Consider the following 13,716-nt stretch of genomic DNA (forward strand, 5'->3'; position numbering starts at 1 on the left):
TAAACCATTAGCCAGACTCATCAAGAAAAAAAGAGAGAAGACACAAATTCATAGAATTAGAATTGAAAAAGGAGAAGTAACAACTGACACTACAGGAAAACAAAGGATCATGAGATATTACTACAAGCAACTATATGCCAATAAAATGGACAACTTGGAAGAAATGAACATATCTTAGAAAAGCACAACCTTCCGAGATTGAACTGGGAAGAAATAGAAAATATAAACAGACCTATCACAAGCACTGAAATTGAGACTGTGATTAAAAATCTTTCAACAAACAGAAGCCCAGGACCAGATGGCTTCGCAGGTGAATTCTATCAAACATTTAGAGAAGAGTTAACACCTATCCTTCTCAAACTCTTCCAAAATATAGCAGAGGGAGGAATACTCCCAAACTCATTCTATGAGGCCACCATCACCCTGATACCAAAACCAGACAAGGATATCACAAAGAAAGAAAATTACAGGCCAATATCACTGATGAACATAGATGCAAAAATCCTCAACAAAATACTAGCAAACAGAATCCAACAGCACATGAAAAGGATCATACACCATGATCAAGTGGGGTTTGTCTAGGAATGCAAGGATTCTTCAATATATACAAATAAATCAATGTGATATACCATATTGACAAATTGAAGTAGAAAAACCGTATGATCATCTCAATAGATGCAGAAAAAGCTTTTGACAAAATTCAACACCCATTTATGATAAAAACTCTCCAGGAGGTAGGCATAGAGGGAACTTACCTCAACATAATAGAGGCCATATGTGACAAACCCACAGCCAACATCGTTCTCAATGGTGAAAAACTGAAACCATTTCCTCTAAGATCAGGAACAAGACAAGGTTGTCCACTCTCACCCCTATTATTCAACATAGTTTTGGAAGTTTTAGCCACAGCAATCAGAGAAGATAAAGAAATAAAAGGAATCCAAATCGGAAAAGAAGAAATAAAGCTGTCACAGTTTGCAGATAACATGATACTATACATAGAGAATCCTAAAGATGCTACCAGAAAACTACTAGTAATAATAATTAATTAATAATAATTAATGCACAGAAATCTCTTGTATTCCTATACACTAATGATGAAAAGTCTGAAAGAGAGATTAAGGAAATACTGTCATTTACCACTGCAACAAAAAGAATAAAATACCTAGGAATAAACCTACCTAGGGAGACAAAAGACCTGTATGCAGAAAACTATGTGACACTGATGAAAGAAATTAAAAATGATGCAAACAGATTGAGAGATAGACCTTGTTATTGGACTGGAAGAATCAACATTGTGAAAGTGGCTATACTACCCAAAGTAATCTACAGATTCAATGTAATCCCTATCAAAGTACCAATGACATTTGTCACAGAACTAGAACATAAAATTTCACAATTTGTATGGAAATACAAAAGACCCCGAATAGCCAAAGCAATCTTGAGAAAGAAGAACAGAGCTGGAAGAATCATGTTCCTGGTCTTCAGAGTATACTACAAAGCTATAGTAATCAAGACAGTATGGTAATGGCACAGAAACAGAAATATAGATCAATGGAACAGGATAGAAGCCCAGAGGTAAACCCACGCACATATGGTCACCTTATCTTCGATAAAGGAGGCAAGAATATATAATGGAGAAAAGACAGTCTCTTCAATAAGTGGTTCTGGGAAAACTGGACAGCTACATGTAAAAGAATGAAATTAGAACACTTCTTAACATCATACACAAAAATAAACTCAAAATGGATTAAAGACCTAAATGTAAGGCCAGACAGTATAAAACTCTTAGAGGAAAACATAGGCAGAACACTCTATGACATAAATCACAGAAAGATCCGTTTTGACCCACCTCCTAGAGAAAGGGAAATAAAAATAAACAAATGGGGCCTAATGAAACTTAAAAACTTTTGCACAGCAAAGGAAACCACAAACAAGATGAAAAGACAACTCTCAGAATGGGAGAAAATATTTGCAAACGAAGCAACTGACAAAGGATTAATCTCCAAAATTTACAAGCAGCTCATGCAGCTCAATATGAAAAAAACAAAGAACTCAATCCAAAAATGGGCAGAAGACATAAATAGACATTTCTCCAAAGAAGATATACAGATTGCCAACAAACATATGAAAGGATGCTCAACATCACTTATCATTAGAGAAATGCAAATCAAAACTACAATGAGGTATCATGTCACACCGATCAGAATGGCCATCATCAAAAAACCTACAAACAATAAATGGTGAAGAAGGTGTGGTGAAAAGGGAACCCTCCTGCACTGTTGGTGGGACAGTAAATTGACACAGCCACTATGGAGAACAGTATGGAATTTCCTCAAAAAACTAAAAATAGAACTACCATACTACCCAGCAATCCCACTACTGGGCATATACCCTGAGAAAACCATAATTCAAAAAGAGTGATGTACCACAATGTTTATTGCAGCACTATTTACAATAGCCAGGACATGGAAGCAACCTAAGTGTCCATCGACAGATGAATGGATAAAGAAGATGTGGCACATATATACAATGGAATATTACTCAACCATAAAAAGAAATGAATTTGAGTTATTTGTGGTGAGGTAGATGGACCTAGATTCTGTCATACAGAGTGAAGTAAGTCAGAAAGAGAATAACAAGTACCATATGCTAACGCATATATATGGAATCTAAAAAACAAATGGTTCTGAAGAACCTAGGGGTAGGACAGGAATAAAGATGTAGACATAGAGAATGGACTTGAAGACACAGGGAGGGGGAAGGGTAAGCTGGGACAAAGTGAGAGAGTAGCATGGACATATATACACTATCAAATGTAAAATACATAGCTAGTGGGAAACAGTTGCATAGCACAGGGAGATCAGCTTGGTGCTTTGTGACCACATGAAGCAGTGGGATAGGGAGGATGGGAGGGAGATGCAAGAGGGAGGAGATATGGGGATATATGTATATGTATAGCTGATTCACTTTGTTATAAAGCAGAAACTATCACACTATTGGAAAGCAATTATACCCCAATAAAGATGTTAAAAAAAGTAAATAAAGATCTACTGAGGTAGTCAGTAGATTAGTAGATTAATAGTGTTTGCCAATGTTTGAGGTTCTTCCTCATTCTTGGCCCAATGTAGGCTTGTACTTCTTGCACCCTTTTTGGTTAGCTAGGTCTATGTGACTCTTTCTGACAAATGAGTTGTAAACAGATGTGATGAGTGCCAGAGCATTTAATTGCCAATTAGAAAACTGCCCACAACTCTTTGCCCTTTGTAGCATTCAAGATGGTAGCTGCTATGTCAGCTTGGATCCCTGAGTGATTATAATAAACAAAGTGCCCCTACTAATCTGGTGATTGTGAGTGAGAAATACTCTTTTGATGTTTTAAGCCACTGAGACTTGGGGTTGTTTATTACTGTGGCATAACCAACTTATCCTGGCTAAGCATCTACATATCATATAAACATCAGTATTCTATCCAGTATCCTATTTAGAAAAGTCTCAGAAATGAAAATGGTTCAATATAATAAAATGACAATTGTAATATATATTTATTCACAGATAGATTATTCTGTTTTCTTGAATATGCCATTAAAAAATGACTGTGAAATAAATTGAATGTAAATAAAATTGTGAGTTACCTGTTTTAGCGTCCTCTCCATGTCAATCCCCTGGCCCCATGGAGCAGCAGGATTTGCCAGACAATCTCCAGCATTTCCTCTCCTGGAAATATCAATTTTCTGTCTCCTAAGACTTCGGAATGTTTCAGCCATCACAAGGACTCCATCATAAGTCAGAGCAGATGTATACTAACAAAATGAAAGTAATTATAATGGTAAATGTTAAATTCTTATCAATCACCGGAATTGGGGACTAGTCTGGGGACTCTGTTTGTTTATGACATAAAGTACCATGCTGCCAGAAGGGCAGTTAAATTACTGATAATTAATTGCCTCTAGCTTCAGAAATTTCTATTATTACTTTATTACAAAGACTGTATATCAATTCTTAACACTGTGGTTTTAAAAGGAGAAAACACACTCTGAAAAATAGAAATTCTAATGCACAATTTTCCATCAGTTGGGAGAAGCAAGTCCTCTAGGTGTGGTCTTTTTGTTGTGTCCAAGTGAAACAGCTAAAGTATAAAAAAAAAAAAAGACTAAATGCCGTAATCTCTTGCTGTGTTTGAACCCCTGGAGGGCTGGAATGTCTCACTCTTTCCTCCTCCAAATGCCCATCAGGAGTCCCTGAGATTTAATATATGTTTATTGACTTGGAGTATATAACTCTGTCCAGTTTCTCAGAAGAATGAGTGGGAATGTTTACTGTTACTCAGATATAGAATGCCAGAAATAACATCTATTTATTTAACAAGTGTGTATACACATGGTTAAATAAGCACAAGTATTGTTATGTCCATGCCTGTTGAGTGTGCTCAGGAAGGTTAAGTCATTTCTCTAAGTTTTTATCATAACTTAGGATACAGTGGAGAAATGAAGTATAGATCATCTGCTTTCTGATGATTGTCCCATGCTTCTCTTTGAGAAAAGACAAAACTCTCAGGAAAAGATTATTAAGGTTAGGAGAGGAAATGAGGAAAATCTGAGAAGAAAATGTGATTTGTTTAAGCTGAAAATAAAAAGAACAGGGAACATTTGTAAAGTTTGATTAGAAAATACCTAAACATATGAAACATATGGAACAATTCTCTTGTGTGGCAGAGCATCAACTGCTAGTCATAAGAAAAAAATACATTATCTCTTTCAGGAATTCCATATGGTCAATTCTATGTGATTAATACATTCTAAGCCTATACGAGAGGTACTTTTGTGCTATGGAATGTGGAAAATGATCCTGAATTGCTGCTTATAAATTAATAAAAATCGTTTGAAATTTAAATCATAGAAAGTAAACTTAGGCAATATACCTGCTAAGCATAGCAGTCAGCGATCCTGGGAAGAGAAGGACTAAAACATGGATAAGATAAAGAATATAAATTCTAACAAAGAATCTTTCAATGTCAGAGAATCTAATTAAAGCTTCATCAGAAAGATTTATGTGTGACTTATAAATTATAAGCCTTGCTATATATTCTTCAAGGACATGACAAAATAGGTTTAATGATAAGCATACACCTTCATATTTGGAATGGGATGGTCGAAGGAAATTAAGGTACTTAACCAAGGTACTCAGCCAAAAATGGACATACCTCCTCCACTGCCTGGAGCAACATACCTTTGAGTAGAGAAAGCCATCAAATTATCTTTCTGGATGGCAAGAAAATAAAAACAAGTAATAAAGTAGAACTTATCAAAGATATAAAGGGCAAGAGAAAATATGCAATGCTAGCATTTTAGGATCAAGGAGAAGAAAAGAAAACTATTGTTGCTTTTCTAATAGGAAGAAAGAAGCTGAGAGATATGACTCCAAAAAAGCAAAAGCACTTGCTGTGTTTTAAAAAGTCCATTCATTTTTATGAAACAAGTGAACTAGAAAAGAGAACAGATATCGTATAGAGTGGAGCAGAGAAAAGCAGACATTCAGCCAGAGTGGCAAAAGCTTTTGACGGGTCATAGAGCTGATAGATGGAAAGAAGCAGTAGTTTAAACTGGTTTTACCATTTTAAAGGATTTCATTCTTTTCCATGTGTCTTATTGTGCTGAAATCCAAGAAACCATATTTATGGGCACACATTTCTAGATGGTATCTAGAAATTCTTATTAAACATACTCTTCATTTTGGAGGAGAGTAAAACTAAGTCTTGACCTAGAGCTATTCACTGCTTTAACCAGTGATTAGAATGGTGGGATGAATTCTGTTTATCAACATTTGTATATAAAAATATAGAGTTTGGCAGAATCACAGCACAGTGGCAAGAATTTAGGTTTTGAGAACTAGGTGAATTCTAATTCTGCTACTCATAGTTTTATGGGAATATGTTGTACATTTTTCAGCTATGAAGCAGAACAAAATCAAATAAAATAATGACTATCTTCTGTGGTACTTGTGAGGATTGAATTTCATAGCATATCTGAGAGCTAGATACTGGCTAGGAATGGTGAAGACTACAAAGATGGCCCAAAAGATGGCTGTCTAGTGCTCCTCAGTACAAGAAAGCTGTGATGTGTCTTATGGAAAAAAATACATGTTAGATAAGCTTTGTTCAGGCTTGAGTTATACTGCTATTGGCCATGAATTCAATGTTAATTTATTGACAATGTTTTAAATAAGATATCTTTAAACAGAAACACAGATAAAACAAAGTGTTATGTGTTGATTGTTTGACAAAAATGTAGTGACCTAACCTTGTAATTTCCCCTAGGAGTAAGTGTTCAGTATTCACTCATTCAGTGTTCATGGCAACTTTATAGAATGGGACTACCATGAACAATAAGAACTGGCTATATCTATTTATTAAATGGCCACTGGGTGCCTACTATTACGCTAAGAAAACTCTGAAAGATGAGAAAATTATATGTATTTATTTATAAAACAAAGTGCCCAAAGCTTTGACATAGATAAGTCTGGTTGGAGAGATCAAATAGTAAACATTGTGATAGGCTAAAGGCAAGATAGGGAAGGACAAACGACACCAGTGTGTCCAGACAGGAGGACCACAGTGGACACATATTATTACATATTATCACTGAAATGAAAAAAGTCACAAGGTGCTGCAAAACACTGCCAAGAAGTTTGAAGCCCATTCTACATACTAAAACTGTAAGGGTAAAAAGAACTTGAAGAGATGGTTTACAGAAAAAATGCTGAGATAAAATATGGCTGAGAAAAAAATGTGAGGAAGGAAGAAATACAAATAGAGAAGAGAAGGGCAAGGGAGTCTCTACATACATTGATGACAGAATGAGGGGAATATCTGTAAAGCAAACTGTCCCAATGAGTTTAGAAGGAAGCTTTACACTTTTCTCCTTGTGTATTAATACTTGATATAATTGAGCTTTTGGGATGATTTTTCTCTGAACCAGCTTGAAGGCAAAAAGACTAAAAAAGACTTCTCAAGTTTCTTTTAATCCTGAAGGTGGTTTACATCTTGAAAATTTTTTGGCTTTTTAATAGGCTTTCATATGTATTATCTAAGCATGAGAAGTGGTGTAATATAGTGGACAATGCACTTGTCTAAGACTCAGGGAACCCATGACTTGGTCCTGGGCATTCCACAAACCTGGTCCTTGACTCAGGGACAGCCAATTAACATACCATTTAATATCTTGTATTTATTAATCTGTAAAATCAGAGGGTTGGACTACAGTGTTTGAGCATAGTGGATACTCAATAAATGCTTTCTTTTGAAATTCCATGCTTCTATAGAGTAGTGAAAATGTTATGACTAGCCAAATTCCTATATTACAGAGAAGAAATTGACATGGATAGTAGAGAAAGTTTTATAATTAGGAAATGGAAGAACCGACTTGCTCTACCCCTAGATCATAGTTTTCTAGGCTAGAATTTCCAAATTATATTTGAAAACTTTTTACTAGAATACACAGTGAGAGATTAGTAAAAATTGTTGAAATGATGATTCCTTTTTATGTAGGAATTCAAAACCATGTAGGAGTTGGAGTTTAAGAAACATTATGCCATTATTTACATGATATCTAAGGAAGTCATCTATCTCTTCAGGAGAGAAAAAAATGTGCTTATGATCAGAAATTTACCAGCTTCCTTTGTAGATACCAATAACATACTTCTGTAATGTCTGTCACATAAAATTTAAAAATCTGACATTTTACTGTTAACTTGAAAGAGAAATTTTGCAGAAGCTTATACATTTTACATTTCTACCAATTTCCCAATTTCCCTACTCATTGTAAATCACTTTGCAAATATATTTTTATCTGGGTGGAATAGCTACCAGTGGTTGTTCACATTTGAAATATTTAGTTAACAAAATTTTTTTAAAAAGCATACAATTTCTTCATGGAAATTCATACACAAAGTAATCATAAAATAATATAAAAACATAATATAATATATATAATATAATATATAATATAATATAGTAAACTACTTGAACTAATGTCTAACAACTCCTCTCTTAAATATAGAAATTTAGAAGTTATTAAGGGCTGTGTGACAAATAGTGAAAAAATATTTCTGCCCTATGCCACATTGTGTCTGGCAAAATATTACTAGGAAAACTGCATAATGAGCTTTCTACCTTAAATTTTAAAAAATACTAAAAATTCTAAAAATAGATAAGATAAAAACAAACAAATACCTTTGGAGGTGTCTCGGATCCTGGATATTCTCTCTGATCTAGTTTCTTCCAGCGATCCATTAATTTGGTTACCATAGGTGTATTAAAATCTACTAACTGGAATCCTGTAACATTGGCTCCACCATGTATAAACCTCTCAAGAGAAATATCCTTGAATCCCTATAAAAATCAATATGACAGTTTGTTTATTATTTATTTATTTATTATATACATTTATTATTATATACATTATTATTATATATACATTTATTATACATTTTGGCTCTTCAATGGTAACATAAATTGGTAATCAATATGATTTCTAATAAAGTGATGGCTAGAAACAGATGGAAGATCCAATTTAGCTGTTAAATTCTGTCATTCAAAATTTAATACATGACACCACATCAACAAAAGAAAAGACAAAGGTCACATGATCATCTCAATAGATACAGAGAAAGCATTTGACAAAATTCACCATCCACTCATGATAAAAATTCTCACCAAAGTGGGTATAGAGGATACATATATCAACATAATAAAAGCTATTTATGACAAACCCACAGCCAACATAATACTCAATGGTGAAAAGCTGAAAGCCTTCTTGCTAAAATCTGGAGCAAGACAAGGATGCCCACTCTCACCACTTCTATTTAACATAGTATTGGAAGTCCTAGCCACAGCAATCAGAGAAGAAAAAGAAATAAAGTGTATCCAAATTGGTAGGGAAGAGGTAAAATTGTCATTATATGCAGATGACAAGATACTATATACAGAAAAATCCTAAAAACTCCACATAAAAACTACTAGATATGATAAAGGATTCAGCAAGGTAGAAGGATGCAAGATTAACATACAGAAATCTGTTGCCTTTCTTTACACTAGCAATAGATATCTGAAAGCAAAAGTGTAAAAAATAAACTTTCAAAATCACATCAAAAAAATTTAAAATACCTAGGCATAAACTTGACCTCAGAGGTGAAAGACTTATATCCTAAGAACTATAAAACAATGATAAAGGAAATTGAAGATGATTCAAAGAAATGGAAGGATATCCCATGCTCTTGGATTGGAAGAATTAACATTGTTAAAATGACCATACTATCTAAAGTACATACAGATTTAATGTGATGCTTATCAAATTAGCCATGCCATTTTTCATAGAACTAGAATGAATAATCCTAAAATTTATATGGAACCACAAAGGACCCATAATTGAAAAGCAATCTTGAAGAAAAAGAACAATGGTGGAGGCATAACCGTCACAGATTTCAGACAGTACTACAAAGCTACAGTAACCAAAACAGCATGGTCTTGGCACAAAAACAGACATATGGATCAATGGAACATAATAGAGAGCCCAGAAAAAAACCCACACACCTACAGTCAGTTAATCTTTGACAAAGGAGGCAAGAATATACAATGGAGAAAAGACAGTCTCTTCAGCAAGTAGTTTTGAAAAAGCTGGACAGCTGCATATAAATCAATGAAGTTAGTATATCCCCACACACCATACACAAAAATAAATTCAGAATGGCTTAAAGACTTAAATATAAGAAATGATCCCATAAAACTCCTAGAAGAGAACATAAGCAAAACAATCTCTGACATAAATTGAACAATGTTTCATAGGTCTCCCAAGGCAAAGTAAATAAAACCAAAAATAAACAAATTGGACCTAATCAAACTTAAAAGCTTTTGTGCAGTAAAGGAAATCATAAATAAGATGAAAAGACAACCTACAGAATGGGAGAAAATATTTGCAAATGATGCAACCAACAAGGACTTAATTTCCAAAATATACAAACAGCTCATACAGCTTAATAGCAAAAAAACCACAAACAACCCAATCAAAAAATGGGCAGAAGACCTAAACAAACATAATAGACATGTTTCCAAAGAAGATATACAGATGGCCAAAAGGCACATGAAAAAATGCTCAACATTTTTAATTATTAGAGAAATGCAAATCAAAATCACAATGAGGTATCACCTCACACAAATCAGAATGGCCATCTTCAAAAAGTACAAATAATAAATGCTGGAAAGGGTGTGGAGAAAAAGGAACCCTCTTACACTGTTGGTGGGAATGTAAATTGGTGTAGCCACTATGGAGAACAGTATGGAGGTTCCTTAAAAACTAAAAATAGAGTTACTGTATGATCCAGCAATTCTACTCTGGGACATATATCTAGAGAAAACTCTAATTTGAAGACATTTGCACCCCAGTGTTCATAATAGCTCTATTTACAGTAGCCAAGACTGGAAGCAACCTAAGTGTCCATCGACAGATGAATGGATAAAGAAGATGTGGTAAATATACACTATGGAATATTACTTAACCATAAAAAGAATGAATGCATGCAGCAACATGGATAGACCCAGAGATTATCATACTAAGTGAAGTAAGTCAGATGGAGAAGGACAAATATCATATTATATCATTTATATGTGGAATCTGAAAAAATGCTACAAATGAATTTATCTACAAAACAGACTCAACAGACATAGAAAACAAACTTATGGTTACCAAAGGGGAAGGGGTGTGAGGGATAGATTAATAGTTTGGGATTAACAGAAACACACTATTACATATAAAATAGATAAACAACAAGAGCCTACCATATAGCACAGGGAACTCTATTCAATATTTTGTAATAATCTATAATGGAAAAAATCTGAAAAAAAAATATACACACATATGTGTGTGTGTATATAACTGAATCACTTTGCTCTATACATGAAACTAACATATTACAAATCAACTATATTTCAATAAAAAATCTAATACCTGAGAAAAGGATATAAGTATTTCTAGTTCAGTTCAACTCAATTTAACAAGTATTTCTGAAATGGCTCTGAGTGCCTTTTATGAAGCATGGAGGAGGATATAGGAGATGAATGAAAGCATCAAAAAGTCTTCCGTTGATAATATAATTGCCCTCTGATATAGATAAGCAGATATGTGTCTCATGTGAAAATGCATCTTATATCAAGGTATAATGGTACCCTGAGTCTGTAATGGGTAACACTTTTTAGGGAGGTTCAGTTTAATTACAAAGTGGTTTTAAAGCAGACAGAGATGGCGACTTGAACTAGAGAGGGTGAAAGCTTTGATTACATCAGTCACTACAACCCTTGTAGTCCTGGGAAATGGCAGTGGACAAGAAGAGAGCAAATAGGCCATTCATGTGTGATAGGGAAAAATATGGGGCCCACCAGGTGGAGTGAGGAAGGTGGCAGGAAAGGGTGTCATCTCACTTGGCCCAGAAGTAGTTATCTGAGTTTAAAAAATTCTGGAAAGTTATTTATTTTCTAACTGTATCTTTCTATCATCTATCTATCTATCTCACTATCATCTATCTTCCATATAGTTTATTTTAGAACAGGCCCTCTCTTTTCCATTAAGAATTTAAGGTACATTACAAAAATACACACCCAATTTTGTAAACAAATAATTACAGGAAGAAGGCAAAAAGTGTATTACAGAAGTGAATTCATAAAACCAAATATATTAGCTCTGAGAAAAGTAAACCACACACACACACACACACACACACACGAGTTTGAAGGATCTGTGCTTTCTTTCTTTTCTGTTCCCTCTTAGTATTTAGGAAACTTTCTTTTGAAAATGTGAATTTGATTCAGTCATGTTGAGAAAACTAAGGGAAAGTGTTTTGTCTATCTATCTATCTATCTACCTACCTACCTACCTATCTATTTATTTATTTATTTATTGGTCAAAGTAAAATATGCAGCAGTGACCCTACAGTATAGTAAGATTCAGGGAGAAGAGGAAGACCTATCCTCCTGCATATGTCTCAGCCATGATTTTGGAAACTTCTCTGTGTTTTATTTTAATAACAAAGGAGACTGTCTTACTAGCCAATATATGCACGTTACTTTCTGGCTATCTAAAAAGAAACAGACCAGTCTATTGGCAACTAAGGAAGGTTGCTATAGAAAGACCCAGGAGTGTGTTTTCATAGTTAATATTGCTGCTGGGCTTATTAGGTACCAGGCACTGTGCTAAGCACATTTCACAGATTATCAATCTAGTTTAGTTCTCATAACAAACTTATGAGATAGATCTTATTATTAGCCTTATCTTACAAAAAAGGAAACTGAGAATCAGTGGAGATCTATTCAAGATCTCCCAGCAAATACATATTAGAACCAAAAGACTCTTAAGTTTGTGTTTTTAACCCCATGGTCTTGTGTATTCTTACACAAATATGAGTTTTCAATTTTGGTATTTATCATATCCATAGGAGAGGCAGGGAGAAAGTGTAGAAAACAACCCAGGCTTTGAATCCCACTTCTGTAACTTTCTAACCTTAGGTTTCCCACATGCAAAATAAGAATGATAATGCTAAAGCAGCTAGCATCTGGTTTAAATTCAGTAAATAATAGATATTATTAATTAATTCATTCAACAAATATTTATTGCATGCTTATTATATCCTAGCTAATTTGACAGTTCATCAGTAATATTCTCATTTCACTGGGAAAGAAACTAGACACCAGAAATTAAATCCATGTTTTTGAAATTGGAAAAACACTGTTTGTCAATTTCTAGCTAGTAAAATGTCAGTTGAACATTTGTTTGTTTCTATGAGAAGATAAGGCAGACAGAGGCAGGAAAATAATTTCAATTTTCTAAAAGACACAGTGATTCAACTATTGCATTAGCTGCTAATTGATGACATTTTATTTTATTTTAGCAGTGGCTGAAATAAAAGGCCTGCCAAGTTTTCTTTGATAGAGTTATCCCACAGCTGCAATACACACAGGCAAAAAACTGCAGCCTTCAGAAAAGTCATCTGATGTAAAGTCTAACTGATAAATAACAGTTCACATCTCTCTGATTCCATTCTGCTGCTATGCTGAAGGTAAAGGTGAAAATATTACCACATCTGATTACAAGCTCCTTTTAGTTATGATCTGAAAGAATGGTGGGTGGCTCAGTTAATTTTAGCTATGTCTGAGTACAGGCAATATTTTTTCCTTCATATATTTTAAAATAATTTTATACAGCAAATTGATAGGATCTAGATTGTGAAGCAGTTTTCTTGGAAACGGTTACTTTGGTGACTGTTTAGATTTCAGTTTTTACCCAGAGAATATTGTGGAACTGAAAGTTCTGAGAAACACTGTAATAAAATTGTAACTCTACAGTCCTGGGGCAGTGAGGGGAGGTGGTCAGTGGCTAAGTAACTAAGTAAATAATGTCCCACAGGCAGAGGGGAAACCAGGGTAGAGGCCTTCGGCTTGTTGAAATGGGCTATTCAACAATGCTTGCATTTCACAATGGTCAGTGACATCCTAATAAAATATTAATTTCCAACTTGGTTTTCCTTTTAATTTTCACTTAGAGTTCATACATCCTCTGGGAATAAGGGGGAAAGTGAAATTAATAAATTATAGAACTTCAGATATCTTGATGATTACTGATGTAAATCTATATACATCCATCACATCATAGGTATTTTATAAATACTTATTTT

At 34.2% G+C, this 13,716-nt stretch overlaps 1 protein-coding gene across 6 annotated transcripts in view; it reads right to left on the reverse strand.

Moving 5' to 3' along the window:
* Positions 1 to 13,716, reverse strand: part of GRIA4 (glutamate ionotropic receptor AMPA type subunit 4) — a 459,907-nt gene that overhangs the window by 80,202 nt on the left and 365,989 nt on the right. For 4 of the 6 annotated variants that reach the window (XM_027095677.1, XM_027095678.1, XM_027095681.1 and 1 more), the window contains 3 exons: positions 10,849 to 10,871; positions 8,231 to 8,389; positions 3,636 to 3,803 (listed from right to left, as the gene is read on the reverse strand). In XM_027095677.1, coding sequence (XP_026951478.1) covers positions 3,636 to 3,803; positions 8,231 to 8,389; positions 10,849 to 10,871 — 350 coding nt within the window. Of the gene's footprint in view, positions 1 to 3,635; positions 3,804 to 8,230; positions 8,390 to 9,053; positions 9,084 to 10,848; positions 10,872 to 13,274; positions 13,295 to 13,716 lie in introns of all 6 variants that reach the window. The other 2 variants (XM_027095680.1, XM_027095679.1) reach the window with 1 other exon arrangement.

The sequence above is a fragment of the Aethalodelphis obliquidens genome, unplaced genomic scaffold (genome assembly GCF_003676395.1).
Source record: "Aethalodelphis obliquidens isolate GAN/ISIS:26980383/991018 unplaced genomic scaffold, ASM367639v1 scaffold93, whole genome shotgun sequence".
Taxonomy (NCBI): Eukaryota; Metazoa; Chordata; class Mammalia; order Artiodactyla; family Delphinidae; genus Aethalodelphis; species Aethalodelphis obliquidens.